Below are 13,423 nucleotides of genomic sequence, written 5' to 3' on the forward strand. Positions count from 1 at the left end.
GTGGGGGGGGTTGGGTGATGCGCAAAGGGGGGGACAAGGGGATTTCTTTGGGTGCTGCGCCGGGGGGGGGAGGGGGGTCTCGCTGGACATGGGTGGCTGGAAGGGAGCAGGGGGAGGGGAGGGTTGCTGGACATGGGTGGCTGCAGGGGGGGCAGGGAAGAGGGAGATGGGGATGGGGCTCCACACACCACATGGGTGCCTGCAGGGGGGAAAGGGGATACAGGACGGACAGTGCAGGGCAGCCAGGAGGACAAAAGGGTTGCTGGTCATGAGGGGGGCCAGGGGGGGACGATGGACATGCGTGGCCACAGGGGTAGGCCACGGAAAAAGGAGAGCAGCGTCCTCAGACATGGGTGCCTGCACAGGAGAGGAGGGTCGCTGGACATGGGTAGCAGCAGAGGGGGCAGGGGGACAGAAGGGTCACTGGACATGGCTGGCTGCAGGGGGGACAGGGGAGAGAGGAGGGACGCTGCACATGCGTGCCTGCAGGGAGAGAGGAGGGATGGTGAGGAGGGGGTCCTCAGACCACATAGGGAGCAGGGGAGACAGGAAGGACGCAGCAGGGGGAGAGGAGGGTTGATGGGCATGGGTGGCTGCAGGGGGATGCTGGACATGGGTGGCTGCAGGGGGGACAGGGGGAGAGGAGGGTTGCTCCACATGGCTGGCTGCAAGGGGGCAGGGGAGAGGGAGGGGGTGAGGGGGTTCCTCACACCACACACTCACTCAGTCACTCACTCTCTGCCTCTCACATACACTCTCACTGACACACTCATTGTCTTTGTCCCTCTCTCACATACACACTGTCACACAGAAAAACAAACACTGTCTCTCACTCAAACACATACACTCTGTGTCTCTCTCAGATTCTCTCTCTGACACACACACTCCATCTCTCACACACACTCTTTCTGAAACATACACTTTGAGGAAAACCTTGCTAGCGCCCGTTTCATTTCTAACAGAAACAGGCCTTTTTTCACTAGTAGTAGATGATGGCAGATAAAGACTTGTAGGGTCCATCCAGTCTGCCCAACAAGATAAACTCATTGTATGTGCTACTTTATATGTATCCCTGACCTTGCTTTGTCCTTACCATTTTCAGGGCACAGACTGTAGAAGTCTGCCCGGCACTGGCTTTGCTTCCCAATTACCGGTGTTGCCACCCAATCTCTGTCAAACTTATGTGGATCCATTCCTTCTGAACAGGATTCCTTTATGTTTATCCCACGCATGTTTGAATTCCATTACCGTTTTCATCTCCACCACCTCCCACGGGGAGTGCATTCCAAGTATCCACCACCCTCTCTGTGAAAAACTACTTCCTGACATTTTTCCTGAGTCTGCCCCCCTTCAACCTCAATTCATGTCCTCTAAGTTCTACCGCTTTCCTGTCTCCAGAAAAGGTTTGTTTGCGGATTAATACCTTTCAAATAGTTGAACGTCTGTATCATATCACCCCTGTTTCAACTTTCCTCCAAGGTATACATGTTCAGGTCGGCAAGTCTCTCCTCATACGTCTTGTAACGCAAATCTCATACCATTTTTGTAGCTTTTCTTTGCACCGTTTCAATTCTTTTTACATCCTTAGCAAGATACAGCCTCCAAAACTGAACAAAATACTCCAGGTGGGGCCTCACCAATGACTTGTACAGGGGCATCAACACCTCCTTTCTTCTGCCACACTGTTTTGTCGCCTTCAGATCCTCAGATACTATCACCCAAGATCCCTCTCCCTGTCTCCCGTTGAGGTGGTGGTAAGGGCTCACGCGCTAACCTGGCAGTAACCAGGCAGAGCTCGGCAATGCCCGATTACCGCCGGGTAAATGATGCACGCTGGGGGTGGGAACTACCACCGGGGTGCTGCAGTAGCCCGGTGGTACTTCCAGTTTAGTGAGCGATAAGGCCGTGTTGGGCTTACCGCTGCTTAGTAAAAGACCCCCTAAGAGAACACAAAAAATAATTTTCCAAATTGAATTAGATATCAGTATCAAAACACTTCTCCATCTGTATAGCTACAATTCAAGAGCTTTCTCACGAGGTGTGACACCATAAAATTAGATAAGAAGTAAAAGAGGAGTTCAATTGAAGAACAAAGACCAGCAAGGATTACTAGTATACCAGCAAACTTTGCCCATAGAATAATTGAACAAATCCAGAAAATTCATTTTAATTTCAACTTTTCCTTTTATACATGTACATAAATTTCTGATTCTTTTTTCTTCTGGTTGTTGACTAACAGAAAGACTAATTAAGGCAAATTAGACTTTTAAACAACAAGGTTGGTGACTTCTTTATGCTATGCTGTATATACTGGGGACAATATAATCTGTATGGACTCCATCAATGAAGCCCTTTCCATTGTTATGGACAAACCAGCAGGGGACGTTCGTGCCAGTCTTGGGATTCTTTCTATAATCTTTCTGCCAGCCTCTGAAATGAGAAAAATAGCATTCAATCAACACTGTAATAAGTTTAGTTTAAGGAGGATTTGAATCTAATGAATTGAGCCTTCTTGAAATCTTGAGTTTAGGCATTTCGAGAAATCAGAGAAAGGTAAAAAGCTTCGTTAGATTTAGTCAATAACTTTTTTCTGCACCCCAAAAAAATAATGAGAGAAACTTTCATATCAACACTTAGGAACTGGATCATGAGCCAGTATTTATACAGTACAACAAACTGTGACCCTTTCACCAAACAGTGGTAAAAGGTGGTCTGTGGTGGCAGTGGCACATGGCTTTGCTGCTCGCCGAGGCCATCTTTTATCGCCGTTGGTAAAAAGGCCTTTTTTTCAGGAGGACTGGGAAATGGCGGTAAGCAAAATATTGTCACTGCCATTTATAGCTAGATCTCTTACTGCGAACTATTTAGGAAGTGATGAGGGCTCCGGCACTAACCTAGCAGTAATCACTGAGCAACCCCCCCCCCCCCCCCCCCCAAGCACTGGAAAATAAAAATGCATTTTCTAGCACCAGCAGTGGTGCATGGCAAAGCAAGGACTACCATCGGGCTCCTGGTTGAGCCCAGCGGTAGACCCGATTTGCCACAAGCCAAGCCCACGCTACCCCTTCCACCCTTTAGTAAAAGATCCCCTTAACCTTTACACATCTGACATATGTTTCTATGAGCGACTTTAGCATTTAGCGCATGCTAATTATTAGTGCATGCTAAAAACGCTAGCATGGCCTTTGTGCTGTTTAGTAGACAGGGCCCTAAGGGTCCTACAGATGTAACTCATGTCTTCTTGAATTACTCCAGTTGCTAAGTGTTTTAGCGCATTAAAGGAAAAGTCCCGACCTTGAGACCGCAGTGCGAAATGCTGGCCAATGTCGGTCGAGGGGCTTTTCTGCTTAGCTGGAGAAAGCAAGATGTGTGCACTTTAATTGTGTTTATAACATTTAGAAAGTTGTAAATTCTTATTGAATATGTGTGGAGTGGTTTTTTGCTAGTGTTGAAGAGTTTTTAGTTCCGAAGGGGTTTCCCTGGAGCTCTCTAAGGATTTTTCTACCCACTATCATTATTATATTAGTGGATGTCCAATGCAGATTTCAATCTAATTGAGGATTGCATTTAAATTGTATTTTGTGTTATTATTTCATAATCTACACATACACTGCTTTACTTGAATTCTGTTACTATTTTTGCCTCCTCTGGGAGGTCATGTCATACATCTACCATTTTTTCTGCAAAGAAATATTTTCTATAGTGACCACTGATCCTAACTAATTTGAGCCTAACATTGTGACCTCTTTCTAAAACTTCCTTTTGTCTAAAAAATATGTGATTCTTGTATTTGTTTCATATCCCTCTTTCTCTCTTCTCAGATAGGATAAACACATTTAAGTTCTTAAGTCTTATAGGATGTCTGTAATGTTTTAGTAGCCCTTAACTGGACTGCCTCTACTCTGTCTGTATACTTTCAGCCTCCAGAACTGGACACAGTATAAATAAGGCACATTACTTCCTTTTTACTACTGGTTATGCCTCTCTCTATGCATCCTAGCACAACAGAGACTGTGGCCACCACACTGTCACCTTATTTCACTACCTTGAGGTCTGTATATATGATCATCTCAAGGTCTATCTTCTGCTTGGTGTTTATCAATATCTCATTCCAAATCACATATTGCTTTCTTTCATTTCTAGAGTCCTGTTTTATGATTTTATACTTTTTTCCTCTGAAATTCAACTATTAAGCACTTGGCAACTCCTTGATGTCTCTTCGACCAATCTTCATTCTGTCAAAGAACTTCAACAGAATGGACAATACTGAGGAACTAGTGTCATCTTCAGAGAAACCTCATTTGGAGTACCGTGTACAATTCTGGGTACTGCAATTTCAAAAGGATATGAAGAGTCAATCCAGAGGGTGGCTACTAAAATGGTTAACAGTCTTTATAATAGAATACTTGAGGATAGATTAAAGATCTAAATATAGACAATCTGGAGGAAAAGGTGGAAAGAGGAAATGTTAGAAACATTAAAGTACCTCCAAACAATAAATGCACAGAAAACAGGCCTCTTTCAATGGAATGGTCATGGGATATAGGTGATACAGTAATCTCAAGAAAAACTAAGAAAATATTTTTTTACCGAAAAGTTGGTGGACAAATGGAACAGCCTCCCAGTGAAAGTAGTGGAGACAATGGCAGTATTAGAAATAAGAATAGAGAAGTTCTGAGGGAAGGGAAGAAACTGTAAAGCAGAGCAGAAGGTATGAAAGGATAGACTGGACAGGCCATATGGTTTTTTTTATCTACCACCATGTTCTAAAGTGGAGGAGTAGCCTAGTGGTTAGTGTGGTGGACTTTGATCCTGGGGAATTGAGTTTGATTCCCACTGCAGCTCTTTGTGACTCTTGGCAAGTCACTTAACCTTCCATTGCCCCTGGTACAAAATAAGTACCTGAATATATGTAAACCGCTTTGAATATAGTTGCAAAAACCTCAGAAAGGCGGTATATCAAGTTCCTTTTCCCTATATATCTAAAAAAAAACCTTTCTTATTATCCTCTGCAAAATTGCTCATGAAATGTTGAATGTAACTGGTGCCGGAGCCAATCCCCAAGGCACTTTACTGTAACTCTTCTATTCTTAAAGTAAACTTGATTTACTACTATCTTCTATTGTCTATTAGCAAATAGTTGATCATATAGTCAAAGATCTTGGTTTCAGAGGCATAGCCAGGTTTTGATCTCAGGGGGAGCAGACTTTTACAAAATAGGCGCCTGTTGGTGTCAGCTAGACAGCAGTGTCTGTGTTGTTGCTCAGGGGCTGTGGCGGGCAATGATTAATACAGGCTGTCTCTGTTGTGTCCTGCCTACAAGGAAACAGTAAGTTACATCAGTAGGCAGGATGCAGAAGAGGTTCCTGGACTGGCCAGAGCAGGCAACCTGTCTTCTTAACTTCAAATAAAAATATTCAAATCGTGACCATCACCTTAGGAATAGCACACCCAGTCCTTCCACTGCTAGACACCTTGTTTAAATCAGATGGGCTTTTGTTTGTGTGGTGGCTCTACAGGATATGAAGAACACTAGCCTTGAGCATTTTTATCTTGGGTGACCTTTGGTGGCCCTTGCCCCAGAGCCTACTTTCAAATAGGTCTAGACACTTTGTGAAATAACACAAACCCCTGCAAAAAGACACCCACAACCTATACTGAAAACTTACCACACCAAAACAGCCCTAACCCACCTATGAAAAGACAATGCTATAAATATTACACTGGGCTCTGGAGCACCAATATACCTACTATTGGGAAACTGGAACAAGCTGCACTGTTACACATTCCTACACAGATGCTACATGCTGGCAGAATCCTTCACCTCAGTCACACATGCAGAACATGGACAGACCCTCATCTATATAACATAAGAGTAGTCATACTGGGTCAGACCAATGGTCCATCTAGCCCAGTATCCTGTCTCCAATGTGGCCAACCCAGGTCACAAGCACCTGGCAGAAACCCAAATTGTGACAACATTCCATGCTACCAATCTAATGCAGAATAGGGAGCCACAAAAAAAAACCCCAAAAATCAACAACAAAAATTGAAATAGAGACCCCCTGCCCAAGGAAGCCAGACTCTAAACAGTGCTATACTGGTTAAAAAAAAAAAAAAGAGACAGAAATGCATTTTCTCCTGTACTTTGCAAAATAAAAATATAAAAAATGTACATTTTACAAAGCAGGTACATCTCAGTGCTTACAAAGTATTAAATAAAAATAATTTTTTTCTACCTTTGTTGTCTGGGAATAGTCTTTTTTTTCCATGTTCCTTCCATGAGTCAGCCTTACAAATTCTTTTCCAGGTTGACCTTTCCATTTCTTCTCTCACCTCTTTCTTCTTCCTTTCCTTCTCTACATCTGTCTCCAAGTGCACCATCATTTTTTCCTCTGCACAACTATTTGTCCTGTCCAGCATCTCCCTTCTGTGTCCCTTGTCCCTATCCTGCCCCCAAGTTCAGCATCTGCCCTTTCTGTGTCCCCATCTCCCCCCTTTTCAGCACAAGCCTACCTGGTCTCCTCATCTCCCCCTTTCTAGCATCTGCCGTCCTGGTGTCCCAACCTCTCACTTTTTCTAACATTGTCCTGTGTCCCCATCTTCCCAGCATTACCCCTGTTACCATCTTCTCTCTTTTCCAGCATTACCTCTTTGTCCCCATCTCACTCCTTTTTCACCATTGACCCCATATCCCCCTTCCAGTGGTGCCCCTCTGTGTCCCTATCTCCCCTTTTCTGTAGTGTCCCTATCTCCTCCCCTTTCCAATATTGCCCCTATCTCCTTCCCCTTTCTAGTCACTACTGTGTCCCTATCTCCTTCCCCTTTCCAGTAGTGCCTTCTCTGTGTCCATATCTACTCCCCCCCTTTCCAGTAGTGCCCCTCTGTGTCCCTATCTCCTTCCCCTTTCCAGTAGTGCCTTCTCTGTGTCCCTATCTACTCCCCCCTTTCCAGTAGTGCCCCTCTGTGTCCCTATCTCCTTCCCCTTTCCAGTAGTGCCTTCTCTGTATCCCTATCTCCTCCTCCCCTTTCCAGCAGTGCCCTTTGTGTCCCTATCTACTCCTCCTTGCTTGTTTTGAACCGAACAGTGCGTGGGGGGGGGGGGGGGGGTGGATTACTCAAATTGGCTTCACCCTCTCTTCTGCCTGTCTCTCCCGTCTGCAAGGTCACTTTTTACTTCCCGAAGCGTTCTCCCTCCGGCACCGGTGATTCACAGTCAGCCTGCCAGTGTCGGGGCTTCTTCTCCTCAGGCGCATCCCGCCTACTCTAAGCAACTTCCTGTTTTCCACAGAGGTGGGGTGCACCTGAGGAGGAGAAGCCCTGACGCTGGCAGGCTGACTGTGAATCACCAGTGCCGGAGGGAGACCACTTCGGGAAGTAAAATTGACCTCGCGGACGGGAGAGCGCGGGCAGAAGAGATAGGAAAGGATTACAGACTCGGGAGGGAGCAGAAAAATAAAATATTTATTGGGTTGAGGCGCATAGGCGCCATTTTTTCTCAACAGCTGTTTAGGGGAGCGACCGCTCCCCCTGCGCCCCACCTGGCTAGGCTTCTGCTTGGTTTGTTTAGGAGTCTCCTGTGCATCATGGTGTCAAAATCTTTCCTAAAATCTAGGTATACTACATTCAATATATATCCTTGATCTTATTCTGTGTTCACTCAAAAAACATTTATTTCTGTGATATGATCTACCTTTAATGAAATTTTTTTATCCATTTACAGACCAGAAAGAAGGCTGTGGTGAATAACAATTTGGGTCAGTTGAAAAATTTAATTAGTATTCTACAAGAGAAAATAATGTGTCTGTGGCAGCCTGAAGAGTGGCAAATAGGTCACTAATAAACTTATAATACAGCATTTTGGGCAGATTCCTTAGTATTTCCTATGGAATCAGGCCCAATAAGTGTTTCAGACAGTATTTAAACAAGATAGTGAAGTGAATGAAATATATGGTCAAGCAATTTAGGCTTCTTGTCCCTAGTTTGAGGTTTATGGTCTAAGGTTTCTTTTTTCTTCTATACCTATTCTATAGGGGACCAATATTAGAAATGTCTAAAAAGAAAAAATTATATCTATTTTAATATAAGTAACATAGTAGATGACGGAAGATAAAGACCTGTATGGTCCATCCAGTCTGACCAACAAGATAAAATCATAGCATAATGAAGTCAATAATACAATCTGAGACCCAATTCTGAGTCAAACTTATGTGTATAACAATTAGAGCGAATAGAGTATCTAAATATTCAGAGACCAAATCTAAAAATCATACTCTATATATTTGCTACTTCGGTAATTAATGGAGGAAAAGCCTCAATACTCTTTATATTTGCTACTTTGGTAATTAATGGAGGAAAAGCCTCAATTATATATTTGCTACTTTGGTAATTAATGGAGGAAAAGCCTCAATACTCTATATATTTGCTACTTTGGTAATTATCAACAAAGGAGTTTTCATCCTTATTTGAGGCTTTTCCTCCATTAATTACCAAAGTAGCAAATATATAGAGTATGATTTTTAGATTTGGTCTCAAACTTATGTGTGTCATTATAAGCTTAGCTCATATAAAAAATATAACAGAAAACATAATACTATTTACCTTGTTACAGTCAGCATATTATTTTTAACGATCATTGTAGCATCTAGTTTCCCTGGCTCAGATGCTGGGTGAATGTCAAACACTTCAAAATCAACACCATGAAAGAACTGTCCTGAAAATGAAAGAGAAAAACAACCATGAACAACTTATTAAACACACCACATTGCTAGATCTATGAATTCCAGTGCACACATTACAAAATATGCACAGTATCAAATGCCCACAAACCTGTAGTTTCAGCTATACTGCACTGCCTATAGGCAGAAAATAGGTGTCTTTGGGGACACTTCACACAAGTATCCTAGTATAAAAATAACCAAACAGAGGGCAATTTTAGATGGCAGTTTTGTGAGTAAAACAGTGTTTTATATGCAGAAATAGGGTTTTATAAAATTGCCCTCCCTACAGGCAAGAAAACTTGGGCGACTAGAGCAGGTATGCACATATGCTTACTTGGACTGGATGGAGGTATTCCCATATGCAATGTTGCAGAGGAGTTAGAATTTAAACACAAACTTTAGAGAATAGCATATTATTATTATTATTATTTGTTGCATTTGTACCCCACATTTTCCCACCTATTTGCAGGCTCAATGTGGCTTACATAGTACTGTCAAAGGTGTTTGCCCAGTCGGTGGATAACAAATACAAAGTTGTATAGTGATCGTATGAGGTATAAGTGGAGAGTCGAAATGGATGAAGATTGTGTGTTGTCCTGTGCAATCATAGTCGTGTTGTGTTGGTAGGTGAAGAGGGTTACGTGGGGTCGTTGGGGTAGGCCTTTTTGAAGAGGTTGGTTTTTAGTGATTTCCTGAAGTTCAGGTGATCATGGATTGTTTTCACCGCTTTTGGGAGGCCATTCCATAGTTATGCGCTTATGTATATACGCACCCAAACTAACCTTGAAATCAGAAACTTGAACAGGAAGATGTGCATAAATATCTAGGAGTGGAGGAAGGAACAATGATCAAGTATAAATCACTGAGGGGTTCATTTACTAAGGGGTGGTAAACCCAACATGGGCTTACCATCGCTAAACCAGAAGTACCACTGGGCTACCGCAGCAGCCCAGTGGTAGAAACCACCCCAGTGCGTAGCGCTATTTACCTGGCGGTAATGTGGCAGTGTCATGTGCTGCCCGGTTACCACCGGGTTAGCGTGGCAGCCATTACCGCCACTTTAATGGGTGGCTGTAAGTGCTCCCCCCGAAATGGCCTGCTGGGACATCAGACGCCGAACTGGATTGAACAGCTATCAACTACAGCACGGCCACAGAGGCCGAAGAAGAACTTTAAAGACGTTGGGTCGGCTGGCGGGGGTTGGGGTCCCCCACCAGCTGAAGAAATATCTTTAAAGGCTGCAAGCGGACCTCGGCTGTTGGGGGGTTGGGGTCCCCCGCCAGCAAAGGTAAACAACGGCAGCGAGGGAGGGTTGACGGCGGTAGGGGGGGTCCAGGGCGAAATCTGCGGGGGCCCAGGCCCCTGTGGCCCCATGCAGATACGCCCCTGGCCAGGGCCCTTTTTACTGCAGCCGGTAAAATGCCCCTCAAAAAATGGCCATGCGGTAAGATTACTCTTACGGTGTGGCTATACGACGGGGAGCACTTACCGCCTCCTACTGAGGTGTTGGTAAGGGCTCACGGTAACCCTGTGGTAACCGGGCAGCGCACAGTGATGCCCAATTACCGCTGGGTTAGCGCTGCGCTAGGGAAACAAATTTCCCAGAGTGCTGGAAATGGCGTGCCCTCTATCCGGAACTAGCCCCAGCAGCTGCGTTGGACCGGCAGTAGTTCTGTTTTAGCGTGCAGTAAGCCCAGTTGGGCTTACCGCCACTTTGTAAAAGAGCCAAGCTACAGGATGGTAATTGTAAGAGAATTTACAAAAAAAAAATCACTATTTACTTGCTTAAATGGATATGAAAATTGTCCTCTACAGAGGCAATTTTCAAAAGTTTTATGCTGGTAAATATATGTATTTTTAAATAAAAATGCTGTTTGAAAATTGCCCCTATGATTATGGCTAAAAGCATACACACTGGATTGTAGCCTATGAGCTTAAACTGCACTGAAAGAGGGTGACACAGAACAGTATGGGTGGAAATTTCATTTTGAAGTCTCTACATATACTTTCAGGCATAAATTTCAAAGGGAAACTCCGCAGGGAGTTTCTCTTTGAAAATGTACTTGCAGAGCCTCCAGTAAAACAAGCTCCTTGTGATTCCTGACAATCACCCGCAAAAGGACAAGTAAATTAAAGCAAAATAAAACTCCTTGAATGTGGAATTTAGAGATCAGGAAGATTGTAGATTTGCTCCTGGGCCAAGTAACAAGAAAAGGCGAATTGTCATGCTGCAATAAAGGGTCCTTTTACTAAAGGGTTGTCACGCAGAAATGGGCTTGGAGTGCAGCAACCCAAAACTACCACTAGCCCAATGTGGATGCCTGCAGAAGGCACGGCTGGAATTTTTGAAAAAGTAATGCCGCAGGGGGTTACCTGGTGGTAAAAACACAAAAGTCCTTACCGACTCCTCAATGGGTGGCGGTAGGTGCTTCCCACGAAATAGCCACACAGCAAGTGCAAACTTATAGCACAGCCATTTCTTTTTTCCACCTTTTTACCCGCTGTGGTAAAAAGGGACTCTGCGTGTAGCAAAAACTCACGCTGCCACTAGCGCCAGGGTCCCTTTAACCGCAGCTTAGTAAAAGGGACCCTAAATGCACGAAATGAATTCTCACCTAGTAATCCATGGGTCCTCTCTGAGAACCTGTGAGTATCAAGAGTGTAAAATCCTAAAAAGTCCTGGTGCAGAGGATGCTTCTTCCACACTTGATGTAAAACAACAACAAATTTTGCGCCATCTTCTACTGACACCACCAGATTCTTTTTCCTGTTAATTATTAGAGTCAGACTGTTTAGAAGAAAAAAACAAAAAGAGAGAAAATAGGTTAAAGTTACAGTGCTAGGAAAACATCTCATTCAGAAGTTGAACGAGGCATCTGTAATGCCGGAAACCACTTTAGTTTTTAATTAGTATTTTCATTTGAAGGAGAAATGTGTGTTAGTCTCTGAGAACTCAGGTGTACCTCTGTACATTTCTGTTATTCTGCGTACTTTGGGGTTTATTTTCGTCATCAAATTTAAGTTTCAAGTTTATTTCACATTTAATATACCAAACACAGAAGTGATGCGAATACAAAGAGGATTTTCAGTATACAAGGATGTTTCATGTAGTCACAGTAGCAACACATAGAAGACCTGACACGGCCGTGTTTCAGAATGTGAGCCTCAGGGGTCATCAAACCTTATAGAAATAAAATGAGTATGTATGAACAAGAACGTTTGCACATAATTAAACAGCCCCCCTCCCTGTGTCCCGCCCTCGTCTGATGTAACTTCCTGTTTCCGTGAGGGCGGGACACAGGGAGGGAAGGCCCGAAGGGAGGTGATCTGCCGCTTTCACAGGGATATGAGGCCAAGGCGCTGCTGATTTGAATGCAGGGGGCCCGGTGGCGGACAGAGGGGGACTGTCGACGGGGCTGGGGGTGGGCGGGTGGAGACTGGGGACTGCGGCGCCGGCGGCCTGAGTGGTGATTGGGAGGGCGGGGCAGCGGAAGGGCCCCAGGCCCGGCTCAGTCTCTCGGCAGCCCTGCATGGCAAGAGGCTCACTTGCAGCATGGCCATTTCTAAAAAGACAGTCTTTTACCCACTGCAGTAAAAAGGGGCCTTGGTGTGAATCAAAAACACATGCCGATGCCAGCGTAGGCCACCTTTTACTGCAGCTTGGTTAAACGACCCCTATATTTGTATTCATATATTCATTCAAACTCATTACTTCAAGTTTTTTAATATTAATCTTGATATTGACTTTACATTACATTTTATTTACACACTTCCTTTTTTTCTTTACCCCTTTTTACTTTACCTTTTTTACTACTGCATACATTATGCTAATGCTCTTTATCTTTAATTATAATATACATCATGTTAATGTTTTCATCCGAACTGCTTAAGTTTTATTTATTATTTTTTTGATTCTATTTATACTCATGCATTTTTAATCATATATATATTTAACTATGTATGTAGTTTCTTATTCATACACATTCATTTCATTTCTGTAAGGTTTCATGACCCCTGAGGCAGGCTCACATTCCGAAACACAGCCGTGTCAGGTCTTCTATGTGTTGCTACTGTGACTACATGAAACATCCTTGTATACTGAAAATACTCTTTGTATTCGCATCACTTCTGTCTTTGGTGTCTACATGTCCATGAGGATTTGGATTTTTGCTTCCTTTCTTGCTCCCCTCCCCACATTTAATATACCATCTTGGCAGTTTACAAAGCAAAATCCCCCCAAAAAGGAAAAAAGATAGAAGATGAAAGAAAATCGCATCTCCGTTATTTATACAGGAGAAATTATAATACAGAGAGGCTAAAATATTCCGGATACAGATATTAGATGTCTCCCATGCCTCCAGTGTTCCAGGTCTGTTAGTAAAGGATAGTTTGTGCAGCAAAAGCTTCCTGAAACAAGAATGTTTTAAGCTCACTCATAAATCATGAAAAGGGCATTTCCTGTCTTAAGTGCATTAGAAGATTGTTTCATAGAGTTGATCCCACAACTCTAAAGATGGATGGTATCCAATCTGATATGTTGAAAAGAAGAGATTACTACACAATGTTGCTGAGTGGATCTACGCGCTTTTGTGGGTGTATAAGGTATCAGAACTCCTGATAGAAAAAGTGGTACCATTGTGTAGAGAATCTTGTGAACTGAGGCAAGGATTTAAAAGGAAATGCTAAATGAAAAAGGTAGCCAG

At 43.6% G+C, this 13,423-nt stretch overlaps 1 protein-coding gene across 1 annotated transcript in view; it reads right to left on the reverse strand.

Moving 5' to 3' along the window:
* Positions 1-2,151: 2,151 nt before the first annotated feature.
* Positions 2,152-13,423, reverse strand: part of LOC115472989 (inter-alpha-trypsin inhibitor heavy chain H3-like) — a 179,587-nt gene continuing 168,315 nt past the window's right edge. Inside the window, 3 exon segments of the mRNA XM_030207558.1 lie at positions 2,152-2,430; positions 8,602-8,713; positions 11,336-11,508. Of these exon segments, the coding sequence (XP_030063418.1) occupies positions 2,292-2,430; positions 8,602-8,713; positions 11,336-11,508 (424 nt within the window). The 3' untranslated portion in view covers positions 2,152-2,291.

This window comes from Microcaecilia unicolor, chromosome 6 (assembly GCF_901765095.1).
Source record: "Microcaecilia unicolor chromosome 6, aMicUni1.1, whole genome shotgun sequence".
NCBI lineage: Eukaryota > Metazoa > Chordata > Amphibia > Gymnophiona > Siphonopidae > Microcaecilia > Microcaecilia unicolor.